This window comes from Cyprinus carpio, chromosome A18 (assembly GCF_018340385.1).
Source record: "Cyprinus carpio isolate SPL01 chromosome A18, ASM1834038v1, whole genome shotgun sequence".
NCBI lineage: Eukaryota > Metazoa > Chordata > Actinopteri > Cypriniformes > Cyprinidae > Cyprinus > Cyprinus carpio.
This window is the reverse complement of record NC_056589.1, coordinates 18,357,784-18,377,994: the sequence shown is the minus strand read 5'-3', so window position 1 is coordinate 18,377,994 and position 20,211 is coordinate 18,357,784. Positions and strand designations below refer to the sequence as shown.

Here is a 20,211-nt window from a genome sequence, read left to right as displayed (position 1 = left end):
CTTATAAATAATATGTCATGAAACTTCAGGAGAGCTACTCAATGTCCACACAGGATGTTAGTTATCTGGAAAAAGAATAAGGAGCATTTTGCAAATAAATAAATAAATAAACAAATAAATAATAAAATAAATAAATATATATATAAAAAATAAAGTATTATATTTTTTACATTTATCCTTAAAATGTTGTTATTAGAACATTATCAAAAAAAAAAAGTATTATATGCAATTGTATACAAATCAGTTGTTAATTTAGGGTTTGCTGTATGTTTTACTTTAAAGCATTAGTTGAGCGATTTTTTTTTTCCTTGAGAAAAATTCCACGTACTGTTAAATAGTGTTAGTCCATCAAAAGCATTTGATCATCTACTTTAAACCACATAAGAACAATGTGAAAACAATCTACAAAAGATGGTTGTTCAAAAGTTATTTACACATACTATCATTTATATTTAGAAGCATCACCTGACATATAGGCTATCCAAATGAATCAATATTGAATCGAGATTGGAATCAAATCGCAAGCTTATGAATCAAAATTGAATCAAATTGTGAAATTATGCTCAGGCCTAATTAAAGGTAGCATTCTCAGGGTTGGTATATGCTTTTGTAAAAGCCATCTGCTCCTGTTATTTCAGCTTTTTATTAAAATAAATCTTTTTAACTAAGAAATTTGTATCGAAAAATTTAATTACCCATGAAGCTGTAGTAGAGAACATTCCACCATCAGTTTCGACAAGCAAATTAAGCCACAAGAGCTCTGCAGGGCATGCCCAACTCCCATGAAGCATTGCAAATTACGTAATCAAGTTGGTCTCGCTATGCTGTACAGCAGGTTTATTCAAATCTTACCCTCGAGGGCCAGTGCACTGCACAGTTTAGCTCCAACCCTGATCAAACACGCCTGAGCATGCTAATCAGTGTCTTCAGGACCATAAGAAAATCACAGGTAGGTGAGTTTGATCAGGGTTGGAGCTAAACTCTGCAGTGCACTGGCCCTCGAGGGTGAGATTTGAATAACCCTGCTGTACAGCATCGCAGTGTACGACTGACCAGTCAGAGCAGGTTTTAACTTGAATGTGAAATGTAACGTCAGTTGCTTTCAGTTGTTTTAGCTGTGCAAAAACAGTTAATGCTGCTTGATGTCACATAATAGTATTTGTTATATTATTTTAATGTACAGTCATAACCACTGGTTTCTAGGACAATAGTTTTAGGGTTTACTGTGCTTTGTTAATCTTACTTGTTTAACTATAGCAGCTAATGAATTATTTGCAGGAAATATTTTGCTTCCACATTGAAAAATAAGGTGAATAATAAAATATTAGATATCAAAATCACTTGTTACAAGCTAAGTAAAACAACTCAACCCAGCTAAATGCTTTGTAGGGTGATCTCCTCTGTAATTTGCATTGTTCAGTCCTCCTTTTGCAGTAAGTCTCTTGAGCTTGTTCCTATTGCATCAGTTGTGTTCATGCTGCCTCTTTGCAATTTTCTTCTTGATGTTCTTTCTTCTTTTGTGGTTTTAACACGTATATTTCTCTTCCGTTCTTTCGCTGACCAATGTAGCACCTCTTGCAAACTGAAGGCATTTACTTCGCGGCTTTTTTCTTACCTCTTATCTATGGCCATCTTATTTCTGATCAACATTTCTTGCAACATATCCAGTTTAAACCAGATAACCAAACCTAAAACCCTATGACCATATTTACTTTGTTGATTGGTCACGACATACATGTAAACAAATGATAGATATGTACGAATACAAATCTGAGTTTGGGGAAACCCAGGCCTAAAGTATCAATTAAAACAGTTCTTCTAGACTGTTACCAAAGACCAAGAAAAACAAACAAACAAACAAAAAACACCAACCCTGATATGAACATTTCCATCTGTTTAATAACACTTACAGCAATCAAATAAAATGCAATTATGTACAATACTGATATTTACAACACTCCATTCATGTTAATAAATATGACCGTATTTCTGTATAAAATGCAAGACACAGACAGCTGTTAAATAGTGTTAGTCCATCAAAAGCATGTGCTCATCTACTGTAAACCATGTAAGAACATTCTGAAACCCCAATCTAAAAAAGATGGTTCTTCAAAAGTTCCCATGACTTTTTATCACCTTTTTTTTTCTTTTCAACATTATGAAGCTACACTATAACTCTAAACTCAATTGTGTATTTCACATGCATCACACCCCACCAACTTCATCATCTGCAGTGAGAAACTGCCACTCAAAATATATACATAATAATGGAAATATATTTTACCGAAATTGGTCTTCATTACTATGTCCTCTTTCTATTTTGTTTTTTACTACAGGCTACAAGATATTATAAGACAGACAGAAAGGTAAAAACAATATAAATAAATAAAATTATAAAACACTATAAAGGTCCTACAGTATTTAACACTTTCAAAGCATGATTCTTATAGAAAAGGTTCTGCTACTATTACAAGCTAAAAAAAAAAAAAAAAAACAAACACACACACACAAAAAAAAATCCTATTTTGGTAGTTTAGAACCATTTTTATAATTGTGCTTGAAGTCCTTAAAGCATATATTTGACTGAAAATAAATGACTGAATCAGAAATTATGAATTATCTCTTTCTGAAACATTTCATAATATTTGCTGAAGAGATGGCATAGAGAAAAGGATTCAGACAGCAGTTTAGCAAAGCCAGAGTCTTGCTTGTATCACCATATACTTGGCGGAAGGACTTCAGTTGAGAATGAACATCTGGATGAGATGTTTTAGTCAGAGTAGTGACTATATCAATCACATTGATAATGTGCACAGGAGTCCAAAACAGAAAGAAAGCCACAACGATGCTGATCACAAGTCTCTTCTTGTAAGTCCTAACGGTTTTCCCCTGGTTTCTGGGTTCCTGGTCCTGTGGAGCTCTAGTTAGACTGGAGCTCTTGGCTTTTTGTCTCAACCCTTTGTCCAACCATAGATAACATGTCAACATTGTCAAAAATGGAATGATGAACCCCAACAGGATCTCAAAAACCAAAACAATCACTTCTACAGACTGTGACTCCATTTTCCTCTGACATCTTTGCAGTCCATCCTTGTCTTTGAGTCCTTGAGTAAAAAATACTGGTAGGGCAAACGCAAAGGCTAGAATCCAGATGCCAATCAGCTGAAGGCGCCTGTCCCGTCTTTCCAGTCTGTGCAGTATCATTTTGTTAATGAATCTTGACTTGATGACATTGTGATAGCGGTGGACACTCATGGAGGTGACCGTCAGGACACCAACATACAGACTCCAGTGACCCAAAAAAAACAGGAACTTACAGAACCAAAGGCCGAGTTTCCATCCAAACAGTATTCCATACAGCACAAAAGGAGCCAAGCAAAGGGTCAAAGCATCAGAGACTGCAAGGTTTAGCACTAGTTTTAAGATGAAGCTCAGATTTCTGTTCCACTCACGGGCAATGATGATAATTACCGCAATGTTGCTTGGCAAACCAACCAAACAGCACAAACCCAAAACTACAGCAGGAGCGATCTTCTCTGAACCCACGGAAGTGCTGTTAGATGTGGAATTGAAGCCTACGTTGAGTCCCATCATGATCAAAAATACTTTTGAATCTCTAATATTAGAAACAAAATATATAAGTTACTGAAACAACCCCTCCCACAAAACGACATATGTTAAATGGCATGCTTACCTATAGCTGGAAACAAAAAACAAAACAAAGACCAGATATCATTGTCACAAGCACAGGTTTTAGCAGCACTTCCATTAATAAATAATTAGCAATATGACACAGTATATCATATGATAAAAGATCAGTAACTAGTGTACAAACAAATATGAAAATTGAATGGAAACTTTAAATTTACATTCAGTAATGATCGGTTTAGGATTATAATGTAAAGTGATGTATTAAGTTATATTCAAGTGTGACCAGTGTTTTATAACAAAGACCTATACAAATGACAACAAAAAATGACATTACTTTTGATTCATTGTGATGTTTTTATCAGCTGTTTAAACTGTCACTATGACAGCATCCATTCACTGCAAAAGATCTATTGGTGAGCAAGTGATGTAATACTAAATTACTCCAATTTTGTTCCAGTAAAGAAACAAACTCATCTATACATCGGATGACCTGAGAGTGAGTAAATTTCGTATTTTTGGGTGAACCTGTCCAAACGTTGTGCTTTATCCTGGCTGTGGAGTAGCAAAAGTAGCTCTGCTTAACTTCAGGAAAGAGTGGCTTAAATTGATTTTTGCAACAAGTTATGATTCATATCAGTCCACCCATTTAAACAGATTTTAGATCAAAACAGTCTTCGTTCCTAAGGTCAGAGTAAGTGTGGAAAATGGTCTATAAAACTAAATTAAGACTGTTTTTGGATAAAGAAACCTTTACTAATATTAATATATACAGTACCATAATTAGCCATATAGAATATCAATTAAGAAAAAGCAAATTCTTCTTTCATACACACCAACAATAAATTATACAAAAGGAAACCTGCAAAATCTCCATGAGAACAATTTATTATAAAAAGCACTGACTAATATACAAGGTTTAAAAAAAAAAGTCACTGAAATATTTTTTTCAAAAGACACTGTGTTCACCACATAGTCAAACATAAAAATGTAGTTACTTGATGACAAAGTTCAATAACAAAGATTCGCAATGTATCTATAAATGAGAAAAAAATGAACACATTTCTAAATCAATGTAATGCAGACAGGCCAGAAAATGCAACATTTCGTAAACCTCAATGGACCTTGCCAACACCTAAACACAAATCTTCATCTGTTACCCCATCAGACTGCGCTCACAGAGACAGTCCACGGTCATCACCAAACCTCATGCTTCTCAATTGTAGATGAAGTTAAACCTGTGCAAATTAATGAACAGATTGAACAAATTAACAACAACTGAAATAAGGATTTGCAATCGTTAAATTTAATTAGACAGCATTTGCCAATATTATATTATGTGAAGCCCATTTACTACATGCTACAGCAGAGTTGGGCAAACTACGGCCCACCGGGCACTTTCACCCGGCCCATGAGGCAGCTAGTCCAAAATTACTATTTTTATGCAGTATCAGCAAAATCCAGTAGATGGGGCTGTAGCCTGCAGTGCTGTATATAACGATTACATATAGTATTCGGTATATTCAGTCAGAATTAAAACGTGCTCAAATATCAGGGCCGGACATAAGAAAAATAAATATTTGGGTCCCCCTTGCCTATTAATATATAATATTACCACCCCAAAACAGCAAACAAAAATAAATCAGAATTCATGGAACTATCGGAGAATCCCGATGCTGATTACAAAACGTCATTTATTTTAATGCTAGTATGCAGACTAATGCAGTTATGAAAGAGAGACATTAAGCATGTGTGAATTACCAGAGCACTGTATGTTCGTCACTCAACATTGTTCGGCAACAGCATCTCTACCAATAGCGAATCTGTAAGTGAACTCTTCAAAAACAGTAGCTTTATTTAGAAACGTCATGTAGCTTTTCAGTTTCTAAACTGTTTTACTGATAATGTCACAGGTCAGCGCAAAGGTTCTGTGCACGTGTGCTTGCAGCTGTGTGTCTGACTCTGTACTCTCTGTGTTTGTGTGTGTGTGTGTGTGTGTTTGTTTGTAGGAGACAGAGCGTACTTTTAATAGGTAGGCTAATAAAAAGTAATTTTGTGGTGAAAACATGGAAATAGTTTTTTCTATTTATGCTATAATTTATCAGCTAGATTTATTTGCTTAGTCAATGTGAATATGGGTTTTGGTTCTTCTGCTGTTTTCAGGATTATAAATCACGTTTTTTTTAATCATTTGAAATGTGCCGTGAATTATATTACAAAGTCACTTATATAAACCAATCAACATTTAGCGCAATGCACGCACATTTGGGTTATTGCATTTCCCACATGCTGCTGGTTTCAGTTTCGCTTTAAATAAATTTGCTTAGGCTAGGTGTTTATAATAAATATTGTTTAAAGTGAATCATTTCTATAATTACTATAATTTTGGGTTGTTTTATACTTATATTTTTCCTTCCCTTTTCTGTTTTGAATGCTACTAAACGTAAAGAATTTTTTTGTTGTGGAGAGAGGGGAACAAAAATACATGTTAATAATTTTGGTTTTGTTTACATTATTTCTCAATAAAATGATAACAATATACTTGAATCGACTTATATATGGTCATATAAACAAGCTAGAGATGTACACTTGCATGTACAAGTACACATACAGTACAGTAGTGTGTGTGTATGTATATATATATATATATATCTCAAAGCTTCATTTGTCATGCATATACTATGCGGCCCTCACATATATACTAAAACTTGATGTAGCCCTCAAGTCAAAATATTTGCCCACCCCTGTGCTACAGGGTTCAAAAGTAATATCTCACCTGCTCAGTAGCTGTGGAAGACTTGATATAATTGGGCCATATCCAGGAGCATTATCATAAAGCTCAAACAAAGGGGCGGCCACCAGCTTGTAGTTCTTTGGCACAGCAAACAATGCTAAAAACACACAACACACAAGTTAAGCTGTAAAATCACTTTTTACTCAGGGTACATTGAGTAAACAGAATGTATTTCATCCTACCTTTCTCTTGCAGCTGTACTAGAAAAAGCTTCTTATGTTCTTTAGGCTTAGTGATGTGTGCTGGAATATAAGGGTACTGTGGAAGGAAATGAGACATGTTAAATGTGATTTATCATTGAATCAAACTATAATTTCTGTTTAGTTAATGTGCTTGAAAGTGAACAAAACAATATATACTGTTAGTGATCCAGTGCATGTCTGTCTGAGGGAAAGGAAACAGAGTAATTACCTGCGGTGGTTCAAAGTTTGGTCTCCACCAGTTTCCAATACAGTCATCAATGACCCAGTCCTGTTTCACTCCATCCTGACGCCCCAAAATCGACAACAAATTTCAAAATTATTCTTCAGTGTATTTCAAACCTTTGCTAGTTTTGTTACATAATATGGCACATCACTTTAAATACAGTCAGAAAAGCAATAATACCTCAGTCATTAGTCGTTTCAAGCCCTCCACCTCATCCTCTCCAGGGTTCAACTCACCCCCGGGACTGTAAAAAACAATATATAAACTGTCAGCCACTGACAAACATATTAGTAGACACTTTATCAACAAATGCATAATGAACAAACAAAACAATGGAAATAAAAGCTAACAAGTCATAGCAAAATAATGAACAAAAATGTATAGAGAATCATATATACATAAGGATAGGTTACTTTTAACAATACAGTACAGATAACCACTGAAAAGCACCCATTTGAATCTATCACATCCATAACACACAAACTCCAGTGAAGCACTGGCTGCTTACAGTTTGAAGAAGGTGGTTCCCAGCTGCAGCAGCAGCACGTGAGGGAGTCTGTGCTCATGAACGATCAGAACCCCTTCCACCGTCCGCCGCATCCCGATTTTCTCAAATTCTTCCCGCATCCGCTGAAAGCGTGCGGCTACTGAGCTGTCCTTCTCATAGAGCGGCTCCTTGGTGCCGAATGTGTAATTTGTTAGTGGGTATCTGCAAAAAAAAACAAACATCATGATGTTCAGGAGTCATTTATTGAGGATATGAGAGACCTTTACTGATGCACTGGGGGATCAGCACACGGGACAGAAATATGAACAAAACCAGCTGTTCAGAACTGAACATCAGAACTGTTAATATGTCAACTTTTGCCATTTGAGATTGAGGGGGGTTAAGAGATACCCACAAAACACTAGTTTAAATAAGTACAAAGACATTTTCTTTAAATCACTCACAAATTTTGGAGAGAAACAAAAAATGCATTTCAAATACCTGGATGCTGCACTTAATTAACTGGAAAAACAAAGTGTGGAATGTTGGACACTTCATGTAGCGACTATTGCTGCTTAAAATAACAATGTAAAAGGCACACACTAGTGGGTAGAGTACATAGTACAAGTGCATACTGTATAGTGTGTAATTCGGGACATAATTCATGTATCTGGTTGTGTGCATATGCATAAAAATGAGTGGTCGACCGATATATCACCAAGGCCGATATATCGGCCGATATCTGCCATTTTTCAAATATCGGCATTGGCCGATAAATTTTTCTGCTTGGCCAATGTGTTCGATGCGGGTTACATTCTCCCTCATTTACTGTTGTTGTTAACAGTTCTGAAAATAAGGATAGAAGTCTGTCTAATGATCAGATAGAACGGTTAAACAAAGGAATTAATGTATACAAAACTATTATAATGTTTGCTTTTATTTTATTAGTAATAGAAAGGCAAACATTATAATACTTTCTCGTTTGCCGTCAGCATTAAACAAATATGCATTAATATCATTTAAACAAATATTTGAATGGCTAATGAACATTTAATTTCACAACCCTTGCAAACTTAGTCGAATCCAGCTGTGAGATCTTGTGAAGTGTGCATGTTTTATCAGCATGATCGGGTGTTCTCTGTGACAAGTTTGGTCCGTGTGAATTGAATGCTTTAAAGTTTAGTTGCGCTTTATGCATTTGCCCAGTCATATTCATGTAATTTTCACTGTGTGCTGCTGTATGTAAAATGAGTGTTACCCTGGCTTTATTAGAAAAATATGATTCCCAATGCACACAAACTTCCCAGATTACTGAGAGCCCCGTTTCTTACAGTGTTTACTTTCTTTTTAATTGTATTTGTATTAAATATTTATTTATTTGTGAAAAATACATTGTCATCTAAAGTATAAGTATGTTTATTTTAAGAAACCAATCCAATGTAGTTGACATTTGAGGCTTAGTACTATAGAAAAGCAATAGGTAATTTTTCATTTTCGTGCAGCCCTACTTGTAAAGTAAATCTCGAGCTTAACTGTTTGATTGGCTTTATCTAGTGTGAGTTAAAGTTTTTTGTATTTTTTTTTTTTTTTGTGATGAACATTGAATCAAGTGTTCATTTAAATAAAAAATGGTGTGTATGCTTTTATAAATCAATGTAAGGTTACATATAAACGTGCACACGCAAACAAACAAACAGTAGTAACCAGGAAGGAGCTGCGATTGTTTGCCAGGTTCAGAGGGTGATGCTGCTTCAGCAGAAGCCATAGTACATCACTGGGATTGCTGAGCATTGGTTATGAAATAAATGTAATAGTACACGCAGTTTGCAGTGGTGGACGTTACTCACAGATTGATTGTTCTCTCCAGGGTGAGCGGTTTAGCCGGCTGGCTAATGTATTTATTACCGAACTGATTTACTCCACGAGGCCAACCGGTTGATGATCGATTTGGAGGTACAACTGACATCGTACGACGGATAATATAGTGGCGTCTTGATCTTTGCACTAATCACTTTTTTGTTTTGTTTTTTTACTGTTGATTACGATATTAGAGGGATTAAATCGCACAGCCTTGGCGCTCAATGAAAACTGGAATACGGCACTCTGTTGTGAAAGCACATCCGGGACATCCGGCTACGTTCTGTGTTACGACAGTGCGTTTCGCTTTACGGCTCGTCGTCAGCTTTGAGCATAGACAGTAAAAGAAAGGCTTTGAGGCTATTTAATATATTAGTTATAATATATATAATTATTAGTATACAAATGAATCGTTAATTCTTTACTTTTTTGTTGAAAAACAAACAGCAACATCTGAAGAAACAGGTTTTACGTGATAAAAAAAAAGGCTGATGGAAGTGTTGACGTTAATAATACATTTAAAGTGAATTGGGTAAAGAACTGTCAAGTCACCAGACTCTATCTGGTATTTTATCCCACAAAATATCTTTTAAAAAGTGGGAGGGCTTAAGTTTTTGTTTACCTGTAACTTCTCCCCTTCTAAGCTCCCCATAAAACTTTCTAAATTCAGTGAACAGGCGCTGTTGGCATGGAAACATTGTTTTGTCCACAATTTCTCCCCACATAAAATGAAACTATGGAACAATGAAAGTATTCTAGCAAAGAACAAGTCGATTTCCCTTAAGAATTGGCATTAAAAGGTATTGATTATCTTTGTGATATGCTAGAGACTATTTTTCTGTTGTCCATACGGAATTCCTTACAATCATTTAAATAGATTGTAAAGAGTGAACAGACATTTCTGGTTGAAGATGAGAGTAATACAATTATAAGGAATGTGTTTCAGTCAAAAATAAATAAATGATTAAAACAAATTATATCCCACCAGTGGTATTACATCTAAATTTGATAATGTTCACTTGAATTGTAATTTCTATAAATTCAGTTCTGAGTCAATTGATCATCTTTTCTTCGGGTGTCCACTTTTTGGACTGTCCTATCAACATTCCTTGCTTTAAAATCCAAAGTAGACATTGGTTTAACACTGTGTGATATAATTTGTTATTTTTCTCATTGTAATCGTAATATAGAATACATAGGAAATGTATTTATTTCATTTGCAAAATATTTTATTCATAAATGTAAATTTTAACTATAACAGTACCCAAATGAAATAATTTTCTTTGTTACCTCAACTTCATTATGACACTGAAAAAAATAAGCAACAAAAAAGTGCTACATTTGTAAAACTATGTGACAGTCTGTTGAATGTTATGTAATTTGATTCACCACCTCTACTTTGTTTCTTATTTTATTTTATTTTATTTTTAACGGTCTACCTTTATTTTTATTTATATTTTTGCTGTCATCCATTGCTATACTTAATGTACAAGTCTTGTTTGTATTGCATGGTTGGTTTTAACAGCTAATTTCTTTTTTTTATTTATAAGTATTTTTTTTTATTATACTCAAATACATGTTATTATTTAATTAAGCCATATTTCTTTCTTTCTTGTTAGTTTAATTGATTTATTACCATTGCAAGTAGTCACAATGGAACAAAAATAATTATATAACCTTCTCAAAATAAACCATTTAGTTAAACCATTTATCTGTGTTAAAGAATAGTAAAACCAACAGAATAAAATCTGTTTCTAATAACTTCATCACTCTTTTAAAATGCTATACTCCACAATATGACTACAACAGATAGACAAATATTTCAGTACATATGGAACGGTTTGATATAATCTCCTCATTCAGTAACTGTAAGAATTAAAATGAGATTTGCTGCATGCTTTTAAAATAAGTTTATTGTTTTACAATTTTTTTTTGTGTGTGTCTGTGTGAGTGTGTGCATACACATTTGAACATTATATGCTGGTGGGAGTCAGGAACAGACTACATCCAGAAGTAATATGAAACATTTCCTTTCCTTTCTTGCTTGCTTTTGTGTCTTGCTTTGTTAATCTACATTCATTTTTTAGCAGTGCAATTAATTACATTATGAAAGAGAAATAAGTATACAATGAAAGACTCGCAACCTCTGTGAAAAAGCACCCTTCTCAAAATAAACCATTTAAATATTTCTCTTTAGTAGGGAATAGTGGAAAAAAATAAGAGTATAAACAAACACTGAATAAACACTATTTCTAATACAGTTATCACCCTTAGTGCAATTTATTTTATTCCATCATAGTTCCCATCTAAATCATCATTAGATGTTGCATCCTTGAGAAATCATACAATTCAATGCAGCAAAATTCCTTTTTAGGGAAATCATATAAATAAATGCAGCAGTATTGCACTTAAAATTCAACACATTTGTAAGAGATCTGGGGTATTCTGCATTGCTACGGCTGCCCTGTAATAAAAAAGTGCATTATGGCCTCTGAAATGTTATTGTATGTAGTGTTTTTTGTTGTGATTTGCCTTCATTATATAAGCTTTGGCAGGGAAAATAAACACATTCTTACCTAAACCTAAGGCACTATCATTCTTAGATCTTATTTGGTTGATGGGCATATAAACAGTCAACTGAAAATGTCAATTTAGAATATAAATAATAATTAAAATATACATATTACATAATTATAGTGCTCATCTCCAAAGGCATTAAGAATTGGTGTTTCTACCTTGGTTTGCATCTAACCAGTGTGGTTAATACATTTGTATCAAATGAGGGCAAATCTCATACAGTATATCCTAAGAGTATCAAAGACAGCTGTAAATTCTAAAAAGCTAGTCAATCAACTAAAGGATAAATTGAAACAAAGATACTTGATGTCTTAATAATATATTTCAGATACTAGAATATTATTGAAAAAAGACACTAAATTGTACAAAAAGCAGTGCATCGTTTCAGATTTCTTTCTGCAAGGTCTCATTTTAACCCCTAGACCTCTCACATGAATACATACATAATATGATTAAACCAGCACTTTTTATATGTCTTCAAATATATTGAAATACAAGTGTGCACTTTGTTATAATATAAATTGAACTAAATATATATATGTATATATATTTTTTTACAGTTACATTTTAGAGAAAATGAAATCAAAACTCCACAAAGCAGAAACTCCAACACACAGACTAAAGTGCATTCAAACTGGGGCCACAATAATTTATGTCATATTGCATACCGTTCACCTGCATTGTAGTTGTTGGGAAGGAAAATGCTTAATATTGCCTTTTCCTTGGCAATAGAAGTTTCCTTAGGATGTGTTATATCATGAGAAAAATATCTTCAAAATGATCTTGATGTAGCCTGAACTCCTTATAGGTTTTGAGAAAGGATTTTTGTAAATATTCCATCCCCAAAGAGTTGAATTGCTCCAAATGTTTGTGTAAATATGCACCTTCCACCAATGATCAACTAAGTGAATCTTCACAAAGGGATGGTCAGCATGTTGAATTTATACTGTATATCACCTCCACGTTGTCAGATAAATTTGAGCCTTCTCTTCCGATGTTGAGACAATGTACGATCCAAGTGGCATGCTTTCAAATGGATCACTCTGAGAGAAACAATGAAGCAAGACAATTATAAGTGTGAGGTAGATTTTAATAGTATACAACTATTTAGACAAGAGATTTGGACATCATGATAGTGACTTGACCGGTACCTGCTCACTCTCAGGAGGGATCTGTGCTGGCTGTCATGTCAGGGCTTCACTGCTCCTCATAGCCAGCGGTGGGGTACGTCTCCCCCTCCTGACCCTGAAACATGTACTGGGACACAGCAGCAGGGATGAGGGCATTAGCCAGCTCCTGCACATGCACATAGAAATAGTTTAGAAAACAGATCATACAATCATGCAAGCATTCATTTGAGCGATCATGGATGTATGCAACACGTTGTAACTTTATGGCCCTCTAGCGGATGAAGCATTAAACTACACGTTACTTGCGGAGGGACATTGTTTTGGTAATTAAGTGAGGTGTGCTTCGGCTCTGCTGTTTTGCGTGGTTTTCATTCCGGTCAGAAATTAAACTGCGCTACCCTGAATCACACACACACACACACACACACACACACACACACACACACACACACACACACACACACACACACACACACACACACACACACAAACACACACACACACAATGAAGCTTTAACTGTCACAGCTGATTATTCACAAATGACAGTAAACTCACTGATTTCAGGTTTGGGTCCATTTCTGTAAAGTTCCACTCGTTCAAAGACAGACTAAATGTAAAGGGCTGTAGGAAAGTGTAGAGTATTTAAAGGTCAGTTATATGGTAAGTCTATTTTCATTCACTTTTATGTTGGATTCACCCTCTCCCTGTATCGATTCAGACTTACATCCATTGCTGCAGCACTGGTTTCCATGCTCTGCTGGTGACTCCTCAGAAGCAGCTGTAAATCCTCCAGGCTCATGTCAACATTCTCCACACTGTCAGGAATCTCTGGTCTTGAACATATTCAATACAAATTAAAATTGATTTTTACATTAACTGAAATATAAGTGCTGCTAATCTGTGATAAACCATAGTCTTAACCTAAGTTGTAGATTTTTGTTACTTTGATACGGATGATATATTATACCTCTCCAGGATTGGTCTTTTGGCCCTTCTCTCTCCCAGATTAGATCCTCGGCCCTCTAGGACGGACTGTACCATGGCAACAGGGAGGACGGGGGGTTCAGCGCACACCTCACAGGAGCCAAGTGGTACACCCTCTCCTCGTCCCTGCACCCCAGGACTCACCGGCTCCTCCTTAATCAGCATCAGACATTTTTCTCTAAACAAATAGATCACACCTTACAGTTTTTCTCAATCGCTTTGGTGCATTTCCCGAATCATCCTTAATATTTGCAAAAAAGTATGTGCATTTCTCAAAAAAATTAGTACAAACAGCACCACACAATGGATTACCTGCAAAAGCCTGTAACTTACTCAAAATCTTTAGTTCATCTCTCAAAAGTAAGTATTTATGTCAATGAAAATTTCAGTGCCATCAGAATGAAAAGTCCTTGTGTCATTGTTCACAAACAAGATGAACACGTAGTCGTGTTGTCAATATAACAGTGCACTCTGTTAGTATTACCTGATGTAAACGATGGCAACAGTTCGAATGACAGTTACTGTATTGAAATGCAGAAGGCTGCACTTCTTATGTATGCCATATATTAATTTCATAAGTTTAAATTTACACATTACCGTATGTGGGATGTTGATTGAAAGAGACTGGATGGGATTCACAGTTACACTTTACTAGTGGTCTTACAAAAACAAACAAACAAACAAACAAAAACCTTACAACATCATTGTGATATAGAAAAGAAATACGGGCACAAAGGCAAAAATACACAATTAGAAAGGCAAACAGGAAACACCCCTTAGGAAGTTTTTTTTTTTTTGAAGCACTGTATGAGGAATTGCAGTGTAGTCTGTCTACACCTCCTGATGTGCCATTCTGTCAGCCAACAGATTCTCATCTACATCACAACGAATATCTTCCCTTGCAATGCAAATGTGGAATTGGAGTCAAGTGAACCATCTCACAACTTCATATATGTAGATTAGGCTGGCTTCAACCTGACCAAAAGCAAATGGCTTGGTTGAAATGTCATTGGCCACAGAGCTACTGTTGATTTGCCAGGCCATCGGGGAGGAAATATTGCAGAGATATTGAGCTATTGCAGAGAACTGATTCATCAAAATTACAAAAAGTCTAATAGAAATGTGTAAAAAAATATGCTTGACAGTTTATGACAACTAGATCAACTATTCTGCATTTAATGACTTATATGATGAACTAATGCCTAGATGTTTTGGTGGGTAAGTATTTTGCACAGAGAGCTATATAATACATTTTGAGCAACTTGACATTAGCAACTGATAATGTAGGAAAGCGCAGACAAATGTACATAATCAATTGCATGAATGTACCAAAGAAATCGCAACTTGTTCAAAAAAATGAGAAACTGCTTTTATAATGTGCACAATTAACTAGATGCTGTGGAGGTTGAACAAGTAGGCTAGTTTTGAGAATTTCATTTCTGATCTGAGAAATGCACCAAAGCGACTGAGAAAAACTGTAAGGAGGAAAACATAGCTAAACTATATAGAGCCCTGTGATATCCTCTTTTTTTTCCTCAAATTTCGTGTTTTATGTCCATTATAGGGCCCTACTAAGCATAGTGGCTAATAAGGGAAAGTTCACCATGAAATGAAAATTCTGTCATTGTCTTCTCACCCTCTTTAGAAGAACATTTGTGTCCAAACATTGAAAGTCCAGAACAACATGAACATAATAATGTATGGACAGAAACAGTTTAGTGTTTTGGGGTGAACTATCCCTTTAACACTGAAGGTCGGTCCACTCACCTAGATTCCTCTGCCTGCATTTGTAAAGCCATGGTGCTGGACTGTGAGATTTCAGTGACATCAGAGATTATTGGCCCTCTAGTCATCACATTGCTAGTGGAGCAGGATGCACTTTCTGTGGATGGCTGGTTGAACATAAAAGAGAGTCTGCGTTTGTCATATTTTATTGATTGAGAAAACCATCAAAACACCAGTTGTAAGAGGCATGATACAGTGAGTAAAATCTTCTGTGTCAGATCTTCAATCTTTAATATGAAAGCTTTCTCACCGACTGGATATAGAAAGATTCTTGCAAGGACTCCGTGGAGTGGCTATGGCTGAATTTTGAGGCAGGAGGGATGGAGCAGCCGTCATCCAGCATGAGAGGACTGGGGAGAAGGAAAATGCAGCATATAATTGATAGCAGCCACATCAATAAGTATTCAGGTCTCAAATACAAAGAACTTAAAACTGTTGTTGTGAATTACCATCCTATTACCCTCTAGTGGTAAGACTGTGAAAGAACGTTGAAGCAGTGTTGTTATTACTAAGTCAGTTATTAATTTGTAGTTTAATAGTTGGGGTTGGATATTGTGGTCTGTCTTTTGTGGTTTGTTTTACCCAGTTTGTTCTCATGCATCACACTAGCTGACGGTGCACCTTTTTAATAGAGGGTAGAGCATTTGTGGGTGCATGTGTGAGGGCAAGAGATCAGGAGGTCTGACTCAGCATTCAAGTCCATTCATCCCAGCAAAGGCAGTGAATTGTATCAGCTGACTGTTTCCAGCTGAGTTGGCCATTCCCTCTGTGTTTGTGCTGGAGCATCAGGCTGTTGATTGCTATTTTCTGTTTGTGCTTTTTTGTTTGTGTGTGTATCGATACCTAATCAAGTGCTTCTGATTAGTGTGTATGTGTTACAGATGAATGGGCACACTCACAGCTTTCTCTTCATTCCCACAGTGCTGGGAGTGTTGGACTGCATCTGGCTAAACAGGAACTGAATCAGCTATTAATAGAACAGAGATACACAAAGTGATTCAGCATTACTCAGTCACAAAATCTGCACAACAGTATCTTTCCCAATAATGGTCAGATCAACCCACTGTCTCTCATTGTGGTCATGAGTTGTATTTCTTACTTTATTCGTGACTTTCTGCTGCTGTGTGTGATTCTGCCTCAATGACACCACCTCTCTCCAGAGAACATCATTCTGCCTAGATAGATAGATACACGGATGAATAGATAGCTAGATAGAAATTAATATCTACCTTTGGGCATGTGATCAGACTACTGGCCCCTATCTGTCAGGTGAACTACTGAATGTGCTATTGAAGCAGCTTAAACAAAACACCAAACCACTGAGATTCACAATGCAGAGGAGCCAATGAATGAGAAGTAGGTGAAAAGTTATAGGGATAATAGAGGTGAAAGGGCAGGTTGTTGTTTGGGGTTCAGTTTTTGTTACTAAAGGCAAGGATAGGCAGTAAACGATGCCATGGGATTATTTGAGTATGTGTGCATGGATTTGTTGTTTAGTTGTGTGATGTATTTCTTTTTGTTTTATTTCATGTGTATGTATATGTTTTTTTTTTTGTTGGGAAGGAAGTGCATGTAATTCATAAGCTTACTCAAGTCCTCCTGCCGAACTTTGGTCTCCTCGCTCTTCACTATTGACACCTGCGAACACACAAACACATAAACAGTCATCAGTTATGCCCGATCATAAACCTCCAGCCTGTGTGTGTTTTATGGCTTCTGACTCAGAGAATGAGAGAGAATAAAGCAAGAGTGCAAATCATTTAAAGATGAGTAGTCTCACCTTGCGCTTAATGTGCTCAAGCAGATGCTCGTGACCCTGGAGGAAATAGAGGTGCTGGAACTCGGTGTCATCTCGCTCGGGCTTCACCAGTCCACTCTGCTCAATATTCACCACCTTCCTGAAGCCGTCTGAGAGAGAAGTGAGAGGTTAACGCAAACACTGTTTCAATCGGAAGTGTCTTTGATAGCTGTGGGATGTTTGTCAGCACAGAATGATACTTACACATGTTGAGCTGGCGTACAAAGCTTGCCATGTTATTGTGTTTGAAGTATTTCGGCAGAACCTCTTTGGCAAATCTGCCCTGGTCAAAAACATGGAAGCTGGTGCCCGGCTAGAACGAGAGAAAACAAGCCAAAAAAGGAAACATGTTTCTGCTTTGATTATAGTTTGAAAGCACAAAACTGACTGCATGTGTTTGGGAAAGGAAACCTTTTAATGTTCCTCCTCAAGACATTGTTAAATGCAAAACCGAGACACATGATTGCAGTGAATTAGAGAGAAGCATCTGCTAAGAGTGGCCTGCCTGCTTTTCATCCCCATTGAGTTTTCAGTGTCTTCCTGCTGTCTTTTATTTTATTGCTTTTTTTTGCACACACAATCAGAATGTTAAATGAAAACAACTCTAGTGTAAATGATTTTTGATACACAGGATCTTTAGCAAATTAATTCATGTGATCAGATATTCTTGATTTATTTGCAAATTTATGTTAAATTGAATGGTAGAGATGAAAAACTTTTTTTTAAAACATCCTCAAGTCTTGACATACTGATGCAAATAGTTTATTTTAAAGAGTTTGTCATTGATTTTTTTTCTTTTTTTTGGTTCCAAGTTCAGTCAATACACTTTTGTTTATTGGCCTTTGATTGCACCTTTTATTGATGTTCATTTCAAATTAATTTTAAATTGAGATATTTTCATACAGATGCAATTTGAATAGCCTGTATAAACAGATAAATGCAGAGGATATGATGTGCCCATTATTAATCATTCTCAGGTGACATAAGCTAGATCATCAGTAATAATAATAATCAATGCAGAGCCATTGAGACCAAAACAAACAGTTCCAGAGCCACTTTAGAGTCCATCTTTAGAGTAAAACTACCTTTAAATCTACATATTTCCATTATGCACAAAGAACATGTCAGATTCACATAAGGCGTTAATATAAAATGATGAAATATATGTTGTAAATATACACTATTTTCAATGAAAAATTCTCTCAAAAGTATTACAACTAAAAGTAATGATTAGGTAACAATTTGCAAAAAATTTTCCTTTGATAATATGAACTGCATTTGCTAACATGAACTGACAATGAAAAATACCTCTAAAGCACTCATTAATCTTAGTTAATTTCAACATTTATTAATACATTATTAAAATCAAAAGTTGTATATATTAATATTATTTAATGGATTTAAGCTAACATGAAATAACAATGGATAGTTAACAATGAAAACTTTTATTAAGTAACAATATAATATTGTAACAAATTTTTTGCTGCTAATGAGACCTTATTATAATGTCTTACCATGATTAAAACATTGTAAAATATTTTTTTAGTTAACACTATATGAGTTTCACAAGAAATATATATATTTTTTCTATCCCAAATTACAATATCAAAGAAACCCAGCGCTCTCATAGAGCTTCATTAGGGTTCCCAGACAAATTTAGAGAAATTTTGATAGAAAAAATTATATATGCAACATATACATTTCTGAAAATGTTTTCTGATGTTTAGGAAATAGAAAAAATATTTATTGTAAAGCATATACACTGTCAAATTTTTTTTATATTTTCTAGTATTTTAGTATATTATTTTAGTTGTAGAAATATTCAAATAATATCCAGTCATTTAATTTAGTAAGCAACATGTTTATGCTTATGTTTTCCCCACATACATAATATAAAAGGGTCTTTATATATGCATATACATAGCTACCATTTCATTGCAATGGGATTATCATATTTGGATGTTTTTGCCAAAATGTTTGAAAATCCCTGACTTACATAACTTTTGTTGTTGCTCTGCCTAATCAAAGTCTTATTTCTCCAATCAGAGGTCAACAACAGTGAGTTACTTTCTATTTAAAATCTACACAATTTGTCACATAATTTATCATAATTTATAAATCAGCCATAGGATGCAATCAGTGTGAACTCACAGTACTCCAGCAAATCAGATGATTGGTCTCTGGGTCCTCCACAAGAGTCCAGAGTTTAGTAAGGAAAGCAGGTACATTGCTGGTGTATCCTCCATCCACACCTATAGAGCCTGGGTTCTCCTGCATGACTACACTTGGACTTGAACAGATGAGTCTTTAATCCAGTAGTATTTTAGTCCATTTCCAAATCAATGCTCTCTTGGGATGCACGTTGTTGATGCTGTTCCTCTCTCCTTCTCCTTCCTTCTCTTTGTGGCCTAGTCATAGGGCCACATCACTCCCTGCCATTCTCACAGGTCAGAGTCAGCATAAAGCAATGCCCTGCAGCATCACCACTATACCCCCTCATTCAACAAAGCAGCACAGAAGAACAATACAGACCCACACAAAACCTAGAATAATGCCACACTGTCACGTTAAACCACACAATGGCCAAACACAACCTGCACAGGAGAGTATGCTTGGCAGATGTGTGGGGTTTTGTGTGGATTTTGAATAGTCATTCATGATAAGGTTGTTGTTTAGAGAGAGAGAGATAAAAACTATAATATCTATCTATCTATCTATCTATCT

At 35.5% G+C, this 20,211-nt stretch overlaps 3 protein-coding genes across 3 annotated transcripts; all 3 read right to left on the bottom strand.

Moving 5' to 3' along the window:
• Positions 1 to 1,105: 1,105 nt before the first annotated feature.
• On the bottom strand, positions 1,106 to 4,378 carry LOC109108843 (leukotriene B4 receptor 1-like). The gene has a single exon (XM_042775223.1). It carries the CDS (start codon positions 3,592 to 3,594, stop codon positions 2,617 to 2,619), a length of 978 nt encoding a protein of 325 aa, XP_042631157.1. The 5' UTR covers positions 3,595 to 4,378; the 3' UTR covers positions 1,106 to 2,616.
• A 142-nt stretch (positions 4,379 to 4,520) lies between these two features.
• LOC109108844 (cleavage and polyadenylation specificity factor subunit 5) lies at positions 4,521 to 9,521 on the bottom strand. Its single transcript, XM_042775225.1, has 7 exons — positions 9,203 to 9,521; positions 7,377 to 7,577; positions 7,050 to 7,112; positions 6,854 to 6,944; positions 6,625 to 6,700; positions 6,425 to 6,539; positions 4,521 to 4,886 (listed from the first exon to the last, which is right to left on the bottom strand). The coding sequence occupies exons 1-7, from the start codon at positions 9,319 to 9,321 to the stop codon at positions 4,865 to 4,867; spliced, it is 687 nt and encodes a 228-aa protein (XP_042631159.1). The 5' UTR covers positions 9,322 to 9,521; the 3' UTR covers positions 4,521 to 4,864.
• A 1,382-nt stretch (positions 9,522 to 10,903) lies between these two features.
• On the bottom strand, positions 10,904 to 19,991 carry LOC109109725 (heat shock factor protein 1-like). The gene is made up of 13 exons (XM_042775818.1): positions 19,639 to 19,991; positions 17,692 to 17,800; positions 17,470 to 17,597; positions 17,260 to 17,327; positions 16,789 to 16,864; positions 16,589 to 16,656; positions 15,940 to 16,039; positions 15,672 to 15,796; positions 13,888 to 14,082; positions 13,645 to 13,753; positions 13,476 to 13,541; positions 12,941 to 13,085; positions 10,904 to 12,832 (listed from the first exon to the last, which is right to left on the bottom strand). Exons 1-12 carry the CDS (start codon positions 19,762 to 19,764, stop codon positions 12,987 to 12,989), a joined length of 1,269 nt encoding a protein of 422 aa, XP_042631752.1. The 5' UTR covers positions 19,765 to 19,991; the 3' UTR covers positions 10,904 to 12,832; positions 12,941 to 12,986.
• Between the last annotated feature and the right edge of the window lie 220 nt (positions 19,992 to 20,211).